A 17,677-nucleotide genomic window follows, 5' to 3' on the forward strand; every position below is an offset into this window, starting at 1 on the left:
TGCAGGACAAAATGAACCCAGTATGTTGTCTTTGTCCTGCTCTACCCCCACCTGCACATACCATTAATCAGCCCTTAAACACAGCCGTTTTATTAGTAGTAGTATTATACAGCTAAAGAAAACATTATTGCTTACATTAACTGGTGATGTACAGACCACCAGTGAGTGCATGTATACACGTGTAAAGGAAGCAAGCGTGTGCAATGCAGCTGTAAATCCGGGTGAGAGAAAAATCATTATTGCTCATCTGGTTTGGCTGATAAAGCACAGGCACGGATACTTGATTACTCTCACATCTCATGGATCGTTTGAAAGGAATGTTGCGGCTGTGCGATTTGGTCGGAGCCAAACCTATTGAACTGGTAAATTATGTCTGTTAAGGTTCTCTGCCGTCCAGGTCATCGTATCCTCAGGAGTGCAGATGTAGACATGGTAAATGGGCTGCATTCTGGAGCTTTTAAATTATATCAATATATTTTCTAATGCACAAGAGGATCGCACAATGCTATTTATGCCATCGACAGTGGGTGGATGATTGAAGCTCTACAGCTCTGTGAGTCGTGTGTACATATTGTTCAAATATTTACTTACTTACTAACAAGTTTGATGACTGCCCATTTCGATAAAATATACTGCTTTATGATTTTTGGACCACATCACCCAGCCTTAGGTTCTAATCCTTAATAACAACTCAAAGCACGTTATGTTTCTCACACACACACACACACGTTCATACAGTATTTTGCACACTAACACACATACTCTCACATACCAGAAAATCATCAGTTGAGGTTCAGTGGGTTTAATCTCATGACTTTTGCATTCAGTGGTTGACCCAGTCTACCTCCTGAACCTGAGGACACCGTGGTGGTACAGCGGTGAGTGGTGTCCACAGCAGAAAAGGCTTTGGGTTAGAACCCCAGTGTGTCCTCTCTCCCACACTCTGCAGACACACTGCTTAGGTTCATGGGCAACTCTAAATGAGCCGTATGTGAGAATGAGAATGAGAATGGTTGTTTTATGTCTGTACTGTGCATAGATTGACAGCCTGTCCAGGGTGTACCTCGCATATTTCCCAGTGTGGGCTGTGATTGGCTTCAAACCCCTCACCTCGATCCCTCACAGGATAAACGCTATAGCTAATGGATGGACATCGATTCCTCACTGTCTCGTCTTTTATTCCCCCCCCCCAGTGCTCCTTCCTGCCCAAGTTTTCCATCCACATAGAAACCAAATACGAGGACAACAAAGGGAGCAATGATAATGTGAGTAAAGTGGTTTGCTTTTCTGCAGCGTTTCATATAAGATGGCACCTATCACAGTCTCTTGTTGCACATGTGTGTGTCTGTTTCCTTAATTCGCCTCCTTTTCGATTCACACCAGTGTCGTTTCCAAGCCTCCAGATCAGGACTGAAGGATATGAAGACAATTAGCGATTGTTAGCAGTCGCACGCACAGGAATCACAAACACTTCACCCCGATTACTGTGACGACACCCCAATTAACAGATGAAAAATCACAGGCATCACACCAACATTTATCAGTTCAGTCAGATCGGTTACACCATGTTATTGGCCCCGGAGTGTTCCAACATTGTTAGCCAAAGGCACAGCACAGATACATGCTATAAAATATCAGTAATCAAAGACTTTCTCCTTCAGCAACATGAGACATCACTGCTGGTTTTCTTTTAAGACAGTGATTCCCTCATTAAAAATGCACAGAAAGCGTTTCAGTGCGACGCAATCAAAGTAAGCGGTAGGGTTTAAAATATTTTCTGGACCCAACATAGCTCTTGCAATTGCCGTGGTATCATATTTGATGGAGTGTTCAGCCATAATGTAGTGGTGGCTTTCAGGTGGAGACACACAATTTCCAGAATTTAAAAAAAGGGCTTGGCAGTTTGAGAATGACTCTGTTAAGGCGTCCATCACTGTCAGAAGAACACTGCTTGCTCCCCACCTCTCCTTCATTGCTACTTAACACTTGGAGGCAGGTCGGGGTCTGAAGGTTATGCAACACTGCCTCCATCCACTCTGTGGCTGAAAACAAACGTACGCAGCTCCTCTCAGTGGTGGGACAGGGGAGTTGCAAACAATTCACAGATGGCCGTGTTTTCACATTTGAAAACTGATTGTGACGATAAGACGAACTTGCTCGATGTGTTTTCTCCATCTCTCAAATTTCCACTTTCCCTCATCATCACCTTCACCATTCTTTCTCCTCTCTTCCTGTGTTTCGTCTCTTTTGCATAACATTTCCGCCCCTCTCACTGCCATCTCTCCCTTCTGCCGTCCCTGCGTAAAAGTTCACTGGAAGTACGACAAACTTTTCTGTGTGACGCAGGAGCAGTCAAATCTGAAAGCAGCGGATATCTGGGCGGCATTGTTTCGCTGCCGTTCCTGTGTGAGTCACGCAGGAAGAAATCACTGTCCACATGGTGTGTCACTGACTGTGTGAGTCACAGTCATCCTCTAACTTTAGTGTATTGTCTGAGGGTGAAGCCAGAAGGATAGGAAAGTGCGGAAACAATCACATGATCAAAACCCTGTCACCTCTTTGACCCTCTGTTTTCCTGCGCAGCAATTTGTGATTTTTCTTTCAACATTTCGACATCTTCACACCTCCAGCTTATGTGTCGCTGCCTCTCCACTGCCTTCCCCAGAAATCACTGCACATCATGCGACAGCCTTCATCAACCCATAGAGTGCGTTATTGATTTGGTTGTAGTCCTCACATAATGAACCCGTTTCTTCTTCTCAGATTTTTAGCGGAGAGCCCAGAGAAGAGGAGACGGAGGTGTGTTTTGTTGACATCGGCTACGATGAGATCCCAGAGCGCCACTACAAGGAATCAGAGGTGGGGCAGGTCAAGTCACTGATATATCCAGGGATATATGCTGTGTTTTGTTCATATATGTACACTTGCATAGAATGAATTAACAAGTGAATACAAGCAAATAGAAAGGAGGGATGAAGAGGCTGCAAACGGGGAGACTGGAGATGAACATGAACAGCAGAGATGGGCGGGGATGTGTAAAATAGTGCGTTATCTTTCTTATCTTTGTCTTTCCTCGTCTGTGCCAGCTCATTTCTGACCACCAGCTGGTCATGTGTCTCGTCTGAGTGATGGAAGGGATGCAAATGTGTGTTGATATGTGAGGGAGGACAATAGTGGTGGTGATTTGATTTGACATTTGTGCACACGTGTGCACATGCCTGTCTATCAGGGTGTGATGGTCATAAAAAGCAAGCTATTAATAATCAAGAGAGGTCATGACAGCACTGCAGTGGTGTTTTATTATTGACACCCTCACACACACACACACACACACACGCATGCACCTCCCAGTGAGCTTTATGGTCTTCGGTTTTTTTTTTTGCTAACAATAGCACACAGAAGCCGTCCACAGCTAAAAGTGGGCGTCACATGGCCGATGTAAATATCATTTGATTTAAAGACCCAATGGCTTTTGAGTTACAGCTCACTGCACAACGGGGGATCAGTGACATAAAGGAATGAACCCCCGCCGCCGCTGCTGCTGCTGCTGCTGCTATTGCTGCTGTGGAAATCACATCTCCCTCATAAATGAAATACAAGAAAACAGATGAATAAGAATGAGATTTGGGGGATTTGACAGCTGTGAAACACAAATCTACAATAGAACACACACAAAAAAAAACATTAGAAAAGGCACTACATTACGTACATTAAGTTGTAGTTTACATCTCTCACACTCGGAATATACGAAATCATAATATGGTTATACATGTATTTTGTTTTATTAACTCTCTGGTTAAAAAGTGTGTATTTTAAGAGCTCAGTGCCATAAACTTTTAACCTTTAACCACATGTTTCAGGTCAGTAATCCAAGTCCAGTCCTTTTATTCCAATAGACCTTTGAATCCAATTTTAAGTCATTTTACTAGAAAATATTCCCATATACAATTGATAACATAAAGCTTTAACCCATACACCTAAGAATGTATGTGACGCATGTTCATGATCATTTAATACATATAATATGGATAATAACAAATATTACAATATTGCATCGTACAAATACATTTGTGCTATCCTTCAGGCAGATGTGTGTTCTTGTATTTGTAGCTTTTTGAGGACCAACAGTTGTATAAACCATACGAAGTGAGGAGATTCTTTGAATGCCTTATTGGGGTTTAAGGCCTGGTTTTAGGGGTAGAATTGGGTTAGGATTAGGCAAAACCTAAAAGATTTGTTCACCCTTCAGGACCTGCGCTATTTTAAATCGAAGAAGACTAACCGAGGCCTCCTGCAGGAAGGATGGATCAACACACAAGACCCCATCATGTGCTCCTACAAACTGGTTACTGTGAAGTTTGAGGTCTGGGGCCTGCAAACACGTGTGGAGCAGTTTGTGCACAAGGTCAGGAAGTAAAGATTCTTGTAAAATGTGACATTTCTTTTCTTTTTTGTATTTTTTCTTTGACTAGCCTGTCCTTTGTTCATGCAAGGTTTTTAGCCCATGGAAATTTTGCACTATTTTCTGAAACACATGAGGCACACACAAGCTCTGGAGACGACAAACAAGCTCAACCATGCACAATCTGCCCTGTTCACATTGCACAGATTGCGCTGCACCTCCTCCTCCTCCTCACCTCGTGTTTACATCATTGCTCCTATTTCCCACATCTCTTTCCCCTAGTCCCCGACAGCATCTAACTGTCCCCTTCTTATCCTAAGTACATACACACATGCGCAGCCATTACTCATACAGTGACACCGTAAGTGACTCATTATTCATGCTCCTCCAGGGATAAACAGAAACATTTAAACCTTTGATTAGAATTTGTATAACCTTCAGAGTTGACTCAGCATCTGATTCACATCCTCTTTCCTTGAGATGTTTTCCTGTCTTTGTGATAGAGATCTCTTACGCGTCTTGTCCTCGTCTAATCCTGGTCAGGTGATTCGAGATGTGCTGCTGTTAGGACACAGACAGGCGTTTGCCTGGGTGGATGAGTGGATCGGTAAGTGTCTGTTATATTAGTGAACGTGGTGGCAGTGCTCATAATCACATTCACCATTTGATAAGCACATTGTTGTTTTTAACCGTGACTCAAAAAGTAAAGGGGCCAGTGGGGGAAACTGAGCGTCCTTTCCAAAAGCTTTTACTCTCTCTGAGTGTTCGTTATTTTATTTATTTAAGGTAGATATACTGAAGTTCAGATTTAGACTAATTGATAAGATCAAATTACCGTATTTTTAACCCTCTTGCGGCATGGATCTGTGCGGCAGGTGCACCCATGGTAAATTGCCGTGGGAATAATGCACAACTCCTCATATGGACATCCTGGGGGGGGTTTATAGGTTACATATTCAGTCTTTAAAAAATGCATATATTATTTTCATCTTATGTGTTGTTGAGTCAGAGTTATGATTCATTTTATATCACATTTTTAGTAGTGATATAAAGTAGCAATAATTGTGCAGAAGTCACAAAACAGACAATTTATCTTTTGTTTTTGTTCATAAAAACATTGTTAGTGTGTTTATATAGTTGGTGAAATGTTTTTTTTTTTATCAGATTGCCAAGGTAAAAAAGGATATGACACTTTGTGTTGCCTCTGTATGTACTGTACATTTTAACATAGTAATGGAAAAAGCAGTGTTCAACTCTCTGTCAACATATTTTTATGCCTTTCTCTTAATGTACATTTGACATACAGTGTATACTGTAACATAACATTTGTAGTGTGCAACTTTTTAAATATAAATATCTGTTGCATTCAAACTACTTGTCAAATGAGTTCACACAATTCTGGCTAAGCCTCCACAAGACTCTAGCGAGATAGCTGCATACAGGTTGGAATATGACTGCAAACGCAAAAAAAGAACCCTACAAAGTTTCAGAAGTGAATTCTACATGGTTGTTCAGCAGTTTGACGGGATAAATGGCCATTACATTGTTTCTATTCACATAGACCATGGGGTCTGCAACCTCAAGAATCAGAAGAGACATTTTGACCCCTCGCCACCCAAATAAAAATTAATCTGGATCCTATTTGACGCATAAAATGAAGATAACATCACATATTAAGTTAAAAGAACTATAGTTTGTTGCATTTATGAAACTTAACTACAAAAAAAGAACTATTGACATTTCACAGATGTTGTATATGTTGCATGTGAAGGCCGACTTTGAGATAAAACACAGACCTATTTGTGTCCTTACATTATTTGTGCAAAATTGATGAAATAAAAAGTGACCCACTTTGAAATAAATCAAGCAATGTTTGGATTTCATTAGAGCTGAAACGATTAATCAATTATAAATCTATTACCAAATTAATCGACAGCTATTTTGATAATCGATTAATCGGTTTGAAGCTTTTTTTCATGATTAAAATAAGATTTCCGATTGTTTAAGCTTCTTAAATGTGACTATTTTCTTCATTTCTTTGATCTGGGTAACAAAGAAATCATTAAAACGTAATCATTTTGGTTTGTGGACTAAAGGAGACATTTGAGAACATCATCATTTCAAGGTTTTGATGAACACCGATCAGCATTTTTTAAGGTTTTCTGATATTTTATACACCAAACAATTAATCGATTAATTGAGAAAATAATCGACAGATTAATCGATTATGAAAATAATCGTAAATTGCAGCTCTAGATTTCAAATAGTTCATGCTTGAGAAAACCTGCTGGCATACATACAGTATGTGGATCCAAATTACTATTTTCTCATGTACTCATGACTGTCAGGTTTGGGGAAGTTTTTAAATGTCACATTTGACGTAGTCATAGGATGTGACGCATATTTTTAGTAGCCCGTATATTAAAATACTTCCTCTGCTTCACCTCTAAATAAGAAGCGTTCACTTTGAAAGACAAAACACATTTAAACAGTTTCTTGTTCTTCTTTCGAAGCTACAGGGAGCCACTGCAGAGGGGCTGAAGAGCCACATGTGGCTCTGGAGCCGCGGGTTGCAGACCCCTGACATAGACCAAACAGAGGCAGTATAATAATGATATCAACAACAAAAATCATGAAAAGTGACACTAGTCTTTTTAAATGGATATATTCATAGCCATTGTCCATCTATTTTTTTTATTAACAATGAACTATTTTCATGTTTAATATAAAATAGACTTTGTCATCCTCACAAACCAAACAATGCCTCCATTCCAACAGATATGACTATGGAGGAAGTAAGAGAGTATGAACGTGCCACACAGGAAGCTACAAACCTGAAAATCGGCTCATTCCCTCCTGCCATCGCCATCTCCGAGACGCCGCTTCCATCCAGCGCCCGCAGCGGCCCCAACAGCGCCCCGTCCACCCCCCTCTCCACCGAACCCCCCGAGTTCCTGTCAGTGCCAAAGGAGCGTCCCAGAAAGAAGTCCGCTCCAGAGACCTTGACCCTGCCGGACCCAGGTCGCAGGGATTCACTCTTCAAGCTGCCCAGCTTTTTCTCATGGAACTCCAGCCCGCAGCCAGAATGAGACCAGCAGGCCGAGACGCCTGGTGAACTAACGCTCTCAAACTGCGGATCAGTGGAGGATGCCTGCTGAGCACGTCCCACAATTCCCCCTCAGCCAGCTGAAGTGAAGGAGACTCCTCAGTGTCCTGGTGATTCCAGCCCCCTCAGCAGACTCGCCGGTGTTACAGCAAAGCCAGAAGCTCTTAGGCTAACTTTCCAGATAGAGACAGGCAACAAAAAAAAAAAAGACCTCACCTCCTGTGAGGTCTTATGGTATAGTGTGTCCCATTGAGAGTCTAATAGAAGCAGCTGGAGGTCACTCATTCATCTCCTCTCCTCAGAAAACAACCAGAATCAGACAGCATGGAGTCCAATCAGTCAGACTGAGTGTAATGTACATTCCTGAAAATGTTTTAATCCCACAGAACGTCATTTGTTTTTTTTATTTCCATCCAAGCTTAACAATGTGTTGATATTCAGTCACTGTACATAAACTGTACTTTTTCCCACTTTATATTTAAGCATTGGAGTCTTGGACTCCGTTTACTGGGATAAGTGGTTTGTCTGTTCACGTGGTGGGGACTCTTTGGCCACTGTATCAGTTGAGTTTTGCTGAATTTCACGGTGTGAGGTGATTGTGTATATAATTCATTATGAACAATGAATAAAGAGTAAATTGTCAGGTCTTCAAATCCAGTGATGCTGCTGCTATGAAATGGCTTGTGTATTTTATGGGATGGGGCTATCTTCACGTGTTTATTTATTTATTATACTGAGTTCTGTCAATCGAGATGTCTGTGAATTGCTGGTGAAATTGCATGATTTTTGACTGCAGAAGCTACTTTAAAAATATCTGGATGTTTTCTTTGTAATCGCTGCCTCATGATTGATGTTGTGTTTAAAATGAGGTTTGACGGGTTGGTTTTGTGGTTTGTACTGGTTTGTTTTGCTGCTTTACCATTTTAGGCGTATTCATTTTAGTCGCACTCTTCAACATTTTTGTATTCAGTAAATTGAATTTAATTAAATAGTGTTGTATCCATTACTGTGTATGGTGTCTCTTGAATGGAATCAATGAGCTGATTGAGTGTGTCTAACCCGCACGGTGCTCAATCCCCGGCTTTTTTACTGTTACTGTAGATATGGCACAATGATGGTTTAAGTGACAAGGACAACAGTGAACCCTGGGGAAGCTCAATGGAATTCAGCCGTCATTCATGTGATTATGTACACCTGTGCTTCTCCACCCATGTCCGTTCAACCAGTGAGAAGTCTTACTATAGTTGGCTGATTGGTGTGTTTTGTGAATTGCCATCATAAAAAAAAGACAAAGTAAACTTTAAGCATTTCTACAACCCTAATTATAAGCTTAATCATACAACCAGATAGTTTCAGAGTGATTTGTGTTTCCAGGCAACTAAAGCCCAACACACCTGATTCATATGAATGGCTCGTTATCAGGCTTTAGCAGAGCTCGATAACGAGCTGGTCATTTGAATCAGGTGTGTTGAAGCCGGAAAACATCTAAAACATGCAGGGCAGTGGGCCCATAGGACCAGGATTGAGAAACCCTTGTGTGTGTGTGTGTATATATAGTATAGTAATATAGTAAACAGATGTGTATCCAGCTCAAGTTTAATTCAACTTCCTTTGTTGGTGGTACTTGAAGTACTGTTTATGCCAGGGTACGTGATTGGAGTGGAGCTGAATTTTGACCAGTGTGTAGAAAATGTAATAACCAATATAAATACATTAAATATTATTAATTGGAGTCACCCTATTTCTCGCTCCATCTTAATCTAATTTCACAATACTAGTATCTGAAGTATATGTGAGGAAGAGGAGGATGAGAGAGTCAATTTTATGTTGGTAATAAATCTGCCTCCTGTGAGAAGTCCACAGCTGACTTTGCTCGGCTTATTTACGCCACTGTATTTTACCGTTGTTGATAATGCTGTTACTTTGAGAGCTCAGGTGGTGCTTGGTATAAAAAGTCTGAGAACTTTTTAGCTCTAGCTCATCTTTCATTACTGCCGTGTGCAGTCAGTGTTCATAATTACACATGCATATGACCTGACTTACTTTTTAAAACACTAATATTTACCCAGCGGTACAAACATTTATGTAGCCTCTTGTCAATGGAAAACATGGAATTCAGCCATAAGAACTTTTATGTATTTATTTAAAAAAACCACAATGACCTGAAAGTTTTGTGTTGGACTGACATTTGGGCACAAACACATTTTTAAAAGGTTAAATATCTTCATTAACAGTGCATTTGGCTTGTCATAAATAGAAAACTCTTCATTTAATGAGTGACTGTCAAGAAAAGTTAGTTAAAAACCATCATCCCTAAAACCCAAGATAAAATATTAAATACATTTTTGTTTTTTAAAAAAAACAACACAACGTGTAGTGACAAGAACAAGTATGATGAGGTTGTGTTGACTCATTTTTATACTGTACGTAAACACAATAAACCCACCACCAAACGGCTACCCAGTTTTTTAGCGCAAAGAACAATGCAAAGTGTTTTCTCTCCCATTATCTTTCCTCTGGGTTTTGAATGATATTGTTTGTTTTCTGTCTCTCACTGAGGTTCTGTATGGCATTGAGGAAAAACTCATACCAAAAGAAGGTGAAGCCCGTGGACAGTGCAGCCTTCACAAGGCTGGGCGAGAGGCCTTTAAAGAAGCCTCGGACGCCCTCCTCCTGGGCTATTTGAACCATGCAATCCACCAAGCCTCGGTAATTCCTCACCTGCACACGGCAAAATATGACGATTATAAGTTAGACACCAGACCCAAAAGAAGTACTTTACAAGTGTGTGACATGTTGTAGAGGAGCTTACCTGTCCAAAGTGAACTCTGGCTGCTTCAAAGCCTCTCACCTGCAGCCTCTTCTTGAAGAGGTCAAAGGGATAAGTGAGTGTTTTGCTGATTATTCCAGCTCCACTGCCACAGACCAGGCTTCTCATGTTCCCTGAAAGACAGGACATGAAAAATAAACAAAAATAAATCACAGTATTTCAGACTGGACGTAGAAGTTTGTTTGAGTTTCACTCACCTCCAGACTTTCCAGAATTGGGGGGTGGAGCCAACAGCTCCTTAAAGACATTGTAGAAGAAGAACTGCAGCCCAGCATAAGGAAACACGGCCATGAGTGTTGGCAACAGACCGTGGTAGAAAGTCAGTGCTCCCCCTGAGCGGCACATTGTAGACACAGCATGTCGCAGGTTCCTGTACACCTGAAATGACAGGTGATCAACATCCAATTTGAATACATGCCAGCAGTACAGCTGCATGATAGTCATAATCATACTGTGCTGCAGGACATGAACAGGGGTATATGCTACCTTGGGTTCTCCCTGTGCTGCGAAGCGAGTCCGCAGTGTGTCCAGAGGCTGGCAGACCACAGTGGCAGAGCACGCCGCCAAGCCGCCACATACAAAATGAACTCCTGCTGTTCGGCTGTCATACGGCGTCGACTTGTGGACCGTCTCAGTCAGAAACTCAAAACTGGCAAACTGCAAAGCACCCACATACAAATACATACATCTTGCAAATAAAGGTAATTGTAATATCATTTTGAGCATGAGCTTGGGGCCGATGGGCTTTATACCTGGACAGCGCCGAAGCATATGGAGAGCATTTGAGCCGGGATGTGGCCCTTCCAGAAAGCAGACAGCCCCTCCTCAGAGTAAATGCAGCGAGATGCTTGAAATAATCCCCAGTACTTCCCCTCCGGCCTTTGTGACGACACTTGCTCAATCTGCAGCTGGTGAAGGCAAGAAAAAAAAAACATAAACATACAGGGCTTCACAGTGGACCTTTATGCAGTTGTCAACTCTTTTGTTACAAACAATTCCTTCTGCAAAGACAGCTTACAGTAAACAGTGGACTACTCTGCTTGTGTGGACCACTTGTGTCTTCGTCTTCAAAGTACTTCAAGGTCATATTAAGTGTTTTGTAACAGGGGATGACACACTGTGTTTTACTTAAATAAGTGAACATTAATCGTGACAAAGAACATGCACAGCCAGACTCATTACCTGAAATCTGATTTTCAGGACGTCAAATGGGCTGATTAGGGCTCGGGTTACCAGTCCAGCAGTTGACCCAGCCAGAGCTGCTGCTTCTGGAGAGTGAACTGCAGACTGAGAGCCGGGGTCATAGCCCACCATGTCTCCACACACTCAGAGTTCTGCTAACACTGCAGGCAGAAACAAATACACCACTTATGAAACCACTGAAGTGTACAGCACACACGCAAAAAAACAAACACATGTTCGTTTACAGATTATTTGATTATTATCCATTGTCTAGTATTATTGATCAGTTGTAGTGGCAACACAATTACATGAATATACACAAGCAAAAGCCTTGGATTTCAAATTGCACTCTCTTTTTTTTATTAAACTCTTTCGTATTCTATTTCATTTGATCGTAAGTGCATGAATCAACTGCATACATACTCTAAATCAGTCAGAATTAGCTGCATATGTACACTTGTATCTGTTGTACCTGGATAGTTCTAAAGGCAACATTCAATTCAAAAAAACTTTATTGATCCCCAAGGGGAAATTCAAGATTAAACATTCAACATTAAATTACATGAAAAATCCCATGTGCATATGATTACAAAAAATTGACAACACAGAGCAGCAATAATTCATCATCCAATAAACAACTATGTTGATAGTCAAAGGATCAGTTTGAGTGAGTGTTTTTTGTTTGTTTGTTTTTTCAAATATTCGTTCCATTATTTTGAGGGTTGAGGGAAAAACTTAACATTCTATGAAACAAAGAATTGTGAAAATAATTGTAATCAAAATGTCAAAATGTACTCACGAGAAAGAATGATCCAAACCGGAGGGTTATAAGTATATAACTTATAACCCTCCGGTATAACGTGTACTCGCCTGTCAAATGACACATGTAAGTATACATACAAATAAATACAAAGTTACTGTTAAACTCTACATGGATCTTTGCGATGGGCTTATTGTTGTTATTGTTGTTGCCAATATCTAGACTACATATAACTATGAAACCGTATGATATTATATAATATGAAGAGAAATAAGAGAAAAACACAAAGCAGCTATTGTGTGTATTGTAAAGGACATGAAGTAGGACCTTGAGACATAGGGAGACAGTCTATGTACAGTATGTATCATGTAAATAAAGTTACCTTGAAATAGAAGTACGTCATAAATGAAATGATTACGGCGGAGCTGAACCCGGACTCAAGAAACGCTTAATTTCCCATTCAGACGGTAATTTATACTCATATACATTAGCACACTATGCAGAGTAATAACCACTTCCGGGTTAGTCTCCTGTCAAAGAAGAAGTGTTTTGACAAGATCCTTCACTGCCACAGCATGACAAAAGTTCGTTCTGCAGCTTATTTCACCAAAAACGACATCCAGAGAAAGATAAAAGACGTCAGAATGTATACTTAATATTACTCTCAATGTACACTCAAAGGTGTTACTTATTTTGTCTGTCATGTCATGTACACTGACTTTACAAATTCACATATGAAATAATATTGCGAGCTAAGACATACACAGTTAAATGCATACATTTGAGGGATGAAAAAGGCTTAGACAAGATAGAGTGAAATTAATTTAGATAAATGCCACGGTTTTAGGTAGCTTTCTTGTTGGGCGTTTTTTGGGCGACATAGTCCAGGCCACCGTCTTCTTCTTGGAGTGATCCATCTGAATGTGTCAACTCATCTTTGGAGGGTTGTGTCGGTTGACGTCTACGTCCACCGGAGAGAAAGAGCAGCGTAAATGTGAAAAATTTACTATATACAGGTATAATTTCTCCACTTTGTCCTTCTAATGAAAGTATTCGGGTGTCGTAATCGTCCGACATGTTGTTGTTTTTTTGTTAAAACTTGCTTCTGTCACGTAAATGTGAGATTTGAAATACAACTTGATGCTAACTTGCAGTAAGGTGTCTGAAGCACGCACGCTAGCGAAATCATCCATTTGTTTGTTGACTAAGTTAACCACGTTGCGTAAATGTGTGTAATTGATATCACCGCTACGTTAATCTCGTGGAAAAATTTAATACACTCATTCAAACTAAGGTTAAGCTAACCGTGTAGCTCCATATAGTTAGCCAAAGTAAATGTGTGAATACTAAATAGAGGCTTTGTTCATTTTTAAAGATTATATTTAGATTTTATAGGCAAGAAATATGGGCGAAGCAATACACGTCTGTCAAACCCAGTTAACTAACAAGCTGAAATCCTTTCAAATTAAATGTGTCAAAGCTAAATATACACGAATCGTGCTCAAATTTAGTAACATATACCAAACCTAATTACTACGACACAAAAACAAAGTTACAACAACAAAAGAACAAATAAGCAAACTAGTACATTAACCCATATAGTCGTATAATGGTTAATTTGTTCTTTGCGGTGTCTGTTGCCCTTTCCAGTTTAAATACACTAATAATTTATGCTATTATTTTCATTTAATTTTTACTCTTTTACTTTTGTTCTCCAACATTCCCTTTATTTTAAATTGATTTAATCTTTCCTAAAGTCTTCATCCTATGGTCGTGTCCTAAATTGCAACAGAAAATGTATTGAATATGATTTCTGTACGATTCTGCACACCTAACAAAATTATGCTTTGTTCTTGTGCACTGAGTTGAATCTGTTTGTGTTGTCCGTGTAATCTCTCCTAACCCTCAGTGAATGAGCCTAGGAAGCAGCTAGTTTGATGACAGCACAGGATTTTGGAGTTATTGTCCTCTGGTTTCTGTCCCTAGCGTAATGTGGTTTTTTTCCCCCAGGCTTGAAGCAGAACCATTCGTGTTTGGAATAATTCACCTGCAAATTCACATGTCAAATATTTGTCTTTTCTGTAAATATATATATGTTAAAAAAAAACTGTTGGCTGGTCTCTGGACATCTTTCAGGTGGAATTTGGGGTGCAATCGTCTACAATGGAAAACTCCACTGAAGACTACAAGATCCAGTCATTTGACCTGGACACACAGATGTTGCTGAAAACGGCCTTGAAAGGTCAGCATTTCACTGCGCTGTACAACGCAATTAATAATCTACGAAAGGTGCCTTTCATAAACATTGCTATAGATAAGTTGTGTTCCTCTTGTGCCTGTCATGTCTAATATGCCTTTGCCCTGAGCCATATGTCAAATTGGATATTTTCCCCAAATCCATCAGTCCTTATCTATTGTTTTGATATTGATTGTCTTATTTTTATTACATTTACATTTCCTGTGTCTTTTAGATCCAAGTGCAGTGAATCTGGAGAAGGTTTCCACCATCATTGTGGACCAGTCTCTGAAGGACCAGGTGTTCAGCAAAGAAGCCGGACGCATCTGCTTCACTATTGTGCAGGTCTGTACTGGTGGTGGCACTCATGGGATGGTTTTTCATAGTTGATGTCATGAAGGGGTGATTTAAGAAACTAGAGCAAAACTTAAACATCCGATTGATACTGTAACTAAATTCTAAATCCTCTTTTTGCCCTTTTTCCTTCACCATAGCAGTTGGTGCCTTTTTGTCCATGCTTCAGCTTCTGTTATCTGACCCCCCCTCTCTCTTTCTCTCCACCTTGGTCACATCTTGCAGACCGAGGCCAAGCAAAACAATGGAAACGTGTTCAGGAGAAACTTGCTGAATCGACTGCAGCAGGAGTTTAAGGACCGTAAGGAGACCAGGGAGCGCTCGCTGCAGGAGTGGGTGTGCTTTGTGACGTTCATCTGTAACATCTTCGACTACCTCAAAGTATGCGCTGCAGTTAGATTTATACAGTTAGACTGTTATACATTTATTATTCTGTATGCTTGTCAGCTGCTGAAAAGACTGTGTGTGTGTTGACATTTAGGTGAATAACGTGCCGATCATGGCCTTGGTCAATCCTGTGTATGACTGTCTGATGAGGCTGGCCCAACCTGATGCTTTAGTGAATGAGGAAGAGGTGAGGAAGCATGTGGACATAACCATTTTGTTAGATTATTTTTATTTGGTAAAATTAAAGAGTAACTTTAAAATAGATTTACATTGCCTGTTTTTTTATATATATATATCGATCCCTTGTGTATCAAAACTTTTGGTTCTATGCTTCTAAGGGGATTAATAAAAAACTAACTTAACTTAACTTACACCCTTAACTTAGATGACGAAGTGAACTCATATAGTATATATCAGTGTTCGACACATAAGAATGCCTTTTGTGTATCTTTGAGATGTAACCAACATAGCAGGTATTTCCTTCTTCCCTGAAAAGCTGATGTTACAAACATTTATTAATAAACATGTTTGTGGCTTAATTGTTGTTCTCCTGAAAATAGTTATATTCCATGGTTCTTTTTTGTTACCTGTTTTGTTTCTGCAGCAGTATTGTGCCGAGTCTGTGTGTAGCTGAGGTGACCCCTCCATCTTTCCCCCTGCAGGTGGACTGCCTGGTGCTGCAGCTGCATCGCATCGGTGAACAGCTGGAGACGATGAACAGCCAACGGATGGACGAGCTCTTCTTCCTGCTGCGGGACGGCTTTCTGCTCCAGGAAGGCCTCACTTCCATGACTCGTCTGCTGCTACTGGAGATCCTGGAGTTCAGAGCTGGGGGGTGGCTGCTCAGCAGCACTGCACATAAGTACTACTACAGTGAACTTGCAGACTAGAGCGGTTGCAAAGGCGAGGGCATAGAGCAGCTTTTTTGCAGCTGCATTATGAAACCACTCCTGGTGAAAAACAAGCAAGTTCCTGACAGACGGGGACATCTAACATGTAATAAGTTGGAGGGCTTGTAAGAAGACTTTATTTTTGCTGGATTGTTCCCTGCATTTGATAATATTACTGAGATGTGCCGTGGATGTGGAATGTGCAATAGTTCAGTTAACGAGGTTTAGCCACATTCAGGTACACTTTGGTTTGTTCCTAGGTTTTTCTTGCCACTCGTAAAGCTGAAAATAGTTATTTTTCTGACATTCCTTTTGACATTTCAACTTCCACTTATTTTTACCAAATCTGAATGAGCTGGAAATTACATTCCAGTCAGATGCAAGCTGATATGGTCTTTGCTTTAACTTTTTATTGTGACCAATATTTTTATTAATTGAAAAGGAAATATTTTAATTGAGTAAATACCTTTTAGTGTAGAAAATAATTGAATTGGTTTGAATTCTAGTTTTGTTCTGAGTTTTCAGCCCAAGATTCCCTGTAAGATTTCTGTTACTGTTTGATACAAGATATGTGAAGCTCAGACGAAACATGTCTCAATTCAGGGATTGAATTGTTTTTTTTATGACTCAACTTAACAATAAAAGACCAAGAGAATAGTTTTATTTTGTATTTGCACAAATAAATAGTTTGGGCACTTAATGAAGTTCTTAATTAGTTGGGTCAATATAACATGCACAGGATCATCCAATAATGAGCCTACGCTCATTAGCCACATCATTAAAGCCTGTAACAGAATCTGTAAGTTTAAAATTACATTATTTAACCAGGCTTCAGATATTCACCTGTATCAAAACATAAAGCCAATTAATGGTCTTAATGCTGGTCAGTGTACACTCTCCATTTGTAGCTGAGGTGCTAAAGAAGCAGCCATTATTCCATATCCCCTCATATACACAGGCTATAAATATAAAGCTTGAATTCAGGTTCCACCAGCAACGATGACGTGACGTAACTAAACATAAGTTTTACTTTGAATCTGCTGCCACCTGCTCAGTGAGAATTAAGATCTTAGACCAAAGCTGTGCCTTGCAGTAACTTGGACACAAGCATAGGAGGAATGTCAGGATTCTGAAAACAAATATTTTCAAATGTAAAAGTAAAGTGAATTACAAGATTTACTTCAGAGCGGTCAGTCAAATCAACCAGACAATCCTAAAAGAAATTATGCTCCAATCTTGCATAACAGTTAGAATTTTAATATAAATGTTGATATTTGTCATATTTAGTCCAAGTGTTGATTAGACCTAATGAAAGTTGGAAATGTCAAGTTTGAATGCTGAAGACAATTAAAGTCCCTTAAAGACAGGGCACTGACCGCAATATACAGCAGGTTTCTATATTTTATTACAGTGTTGCAATGTTTTTACATTTGTCATTTCCATTTTTTGTTGTTGGGTTGTAAATTTAAAGCAAATTTATTTGTTGTAATAAATCTCTAGAAGTTTTTCTTAATTCCGTTTCATGTGTTT

At 39.9% G+C, this 17,677-nt stretch overlaps 3 protein-coding genes across 6 annotated transcripts in view; 2 read left to right on the forward strand and 1 right to left on the reverse strand.

Moving 5' to 3' along the window:
- pitpnc1a (phosphatidylinositol transfer protein cytoplasmic 1a) overlaps nt 1-8,512 on the forward strand; it is a 46,708-nt gene extending 38,196 nt beyond the window's left edge. For both annotated transcript variants that reach the window (XM_044050702.1, XM_044050700.1), the window contains exons 5-9: nt 1,194-1,265; nt 2,764-2,859; nt 4,250-4,405; nt 4,946-5,009; nt 7,181-8,512. In XM_044050702.1, the coding sequence (XP_043906637.1) occupies nt 1,194-1,265; nt 2,764-2,859; nt 4,250-4,405; nt 4,946-5,009; nt 7,181-7,491 (699 nt within the window). In that variant the 3' untranslated portion in view covers nt 7,492-8,512. The remainder of the gene's footprint in view (nt 1-1,193; nt 1,266-2,763; nt 2,860-4,249; nt 4,406-4,945; nt 5,010-7,180) is intronic.
- Nucleotides 8,513-9,634: 1,122 nt separating this feature from the next.
- slc25a19 (solute carrier family 25 member 19) lies at nt 9,635-12,806 on the reverse strand. 3 transcript variants are annotated; one of them, XM_044050163.1, is made up of 8 exons: nt 12,663-12,806; nt 12,320-12,390; nt 11,521-11,681; nt 11,091-11,246; nt 10,825-10,995; nt 10,536-10,716; nt 10,321-10,451; nt 9,635-10,229 (listed from the first exon to the last, which is right to left on the reverse strand). In XM_044050163.1, the coding sequence occupies exons 3-8, from the start codon at nt 11,650-11,652 to the stop codon at nt 10,014-10,016; spliced, it is 987 nt and encodes a 328-aa protein (XP_043906098.1). In that variant the 5' UTR covers nt 11,653-11,681; nt 12,320-12,390; nt 12,663-12,806; the 3' UTR covers nt 9,635-10,013. The 3 variants fall into 3 exon arrangements, with proteins under 3 accessions (XP_043906098.1, XP_043906096.1, XP_043906097.1); XM_044050161.1 differs by lacking the exon at nt 12,320-12,390; XM_044050162.1 differs by having other exon boundaries at nt 12,320-12,806.
- A 410-nt stretch (nt 12,807-13,216) lies between these two features.
- On the forward strand, nt 13,217-17,660 carry mif4gdb (MIF4G domain containing b). The gene is made up of 6 exons (XM_044050385.1): nt 13,217-13,296; nt 14,417-14,522; nt 14,752-14,861; nt 15,096-15,251; nt 15,352-15,444; nt 15,920-17,660. Exons 2-6 carry the CDS (start codon nt 14,444-14,446, stop codon nt 16,145-16,147), a joined length of 666 nt encoding a protein of 221 aa, XP_043906320.1. The 5' UTR covers nt 13,217-13,296; nt 14,417-14,443; the 3' UTR covers nt 16,148-17,660.
- Nucleotides 17,661-17,677: the final 17 nt, after the last annotated feature.

This window comes from Solea senegalensis, linkage group LG19, assembly GCF_019176455.1.
Source record: "Solea senegalensis isolate Sse05_10M linkage group LG19, IFAPA_SoseM_1, whole genome shotgun sequence".
In the NCBI taxonomy this organism is placed as follows: Eukaryota; Metazoa; Chordata; class Actinopteri; order Pleuronectiformes; family Soleidae; genus Solea; species Solea senegalensis.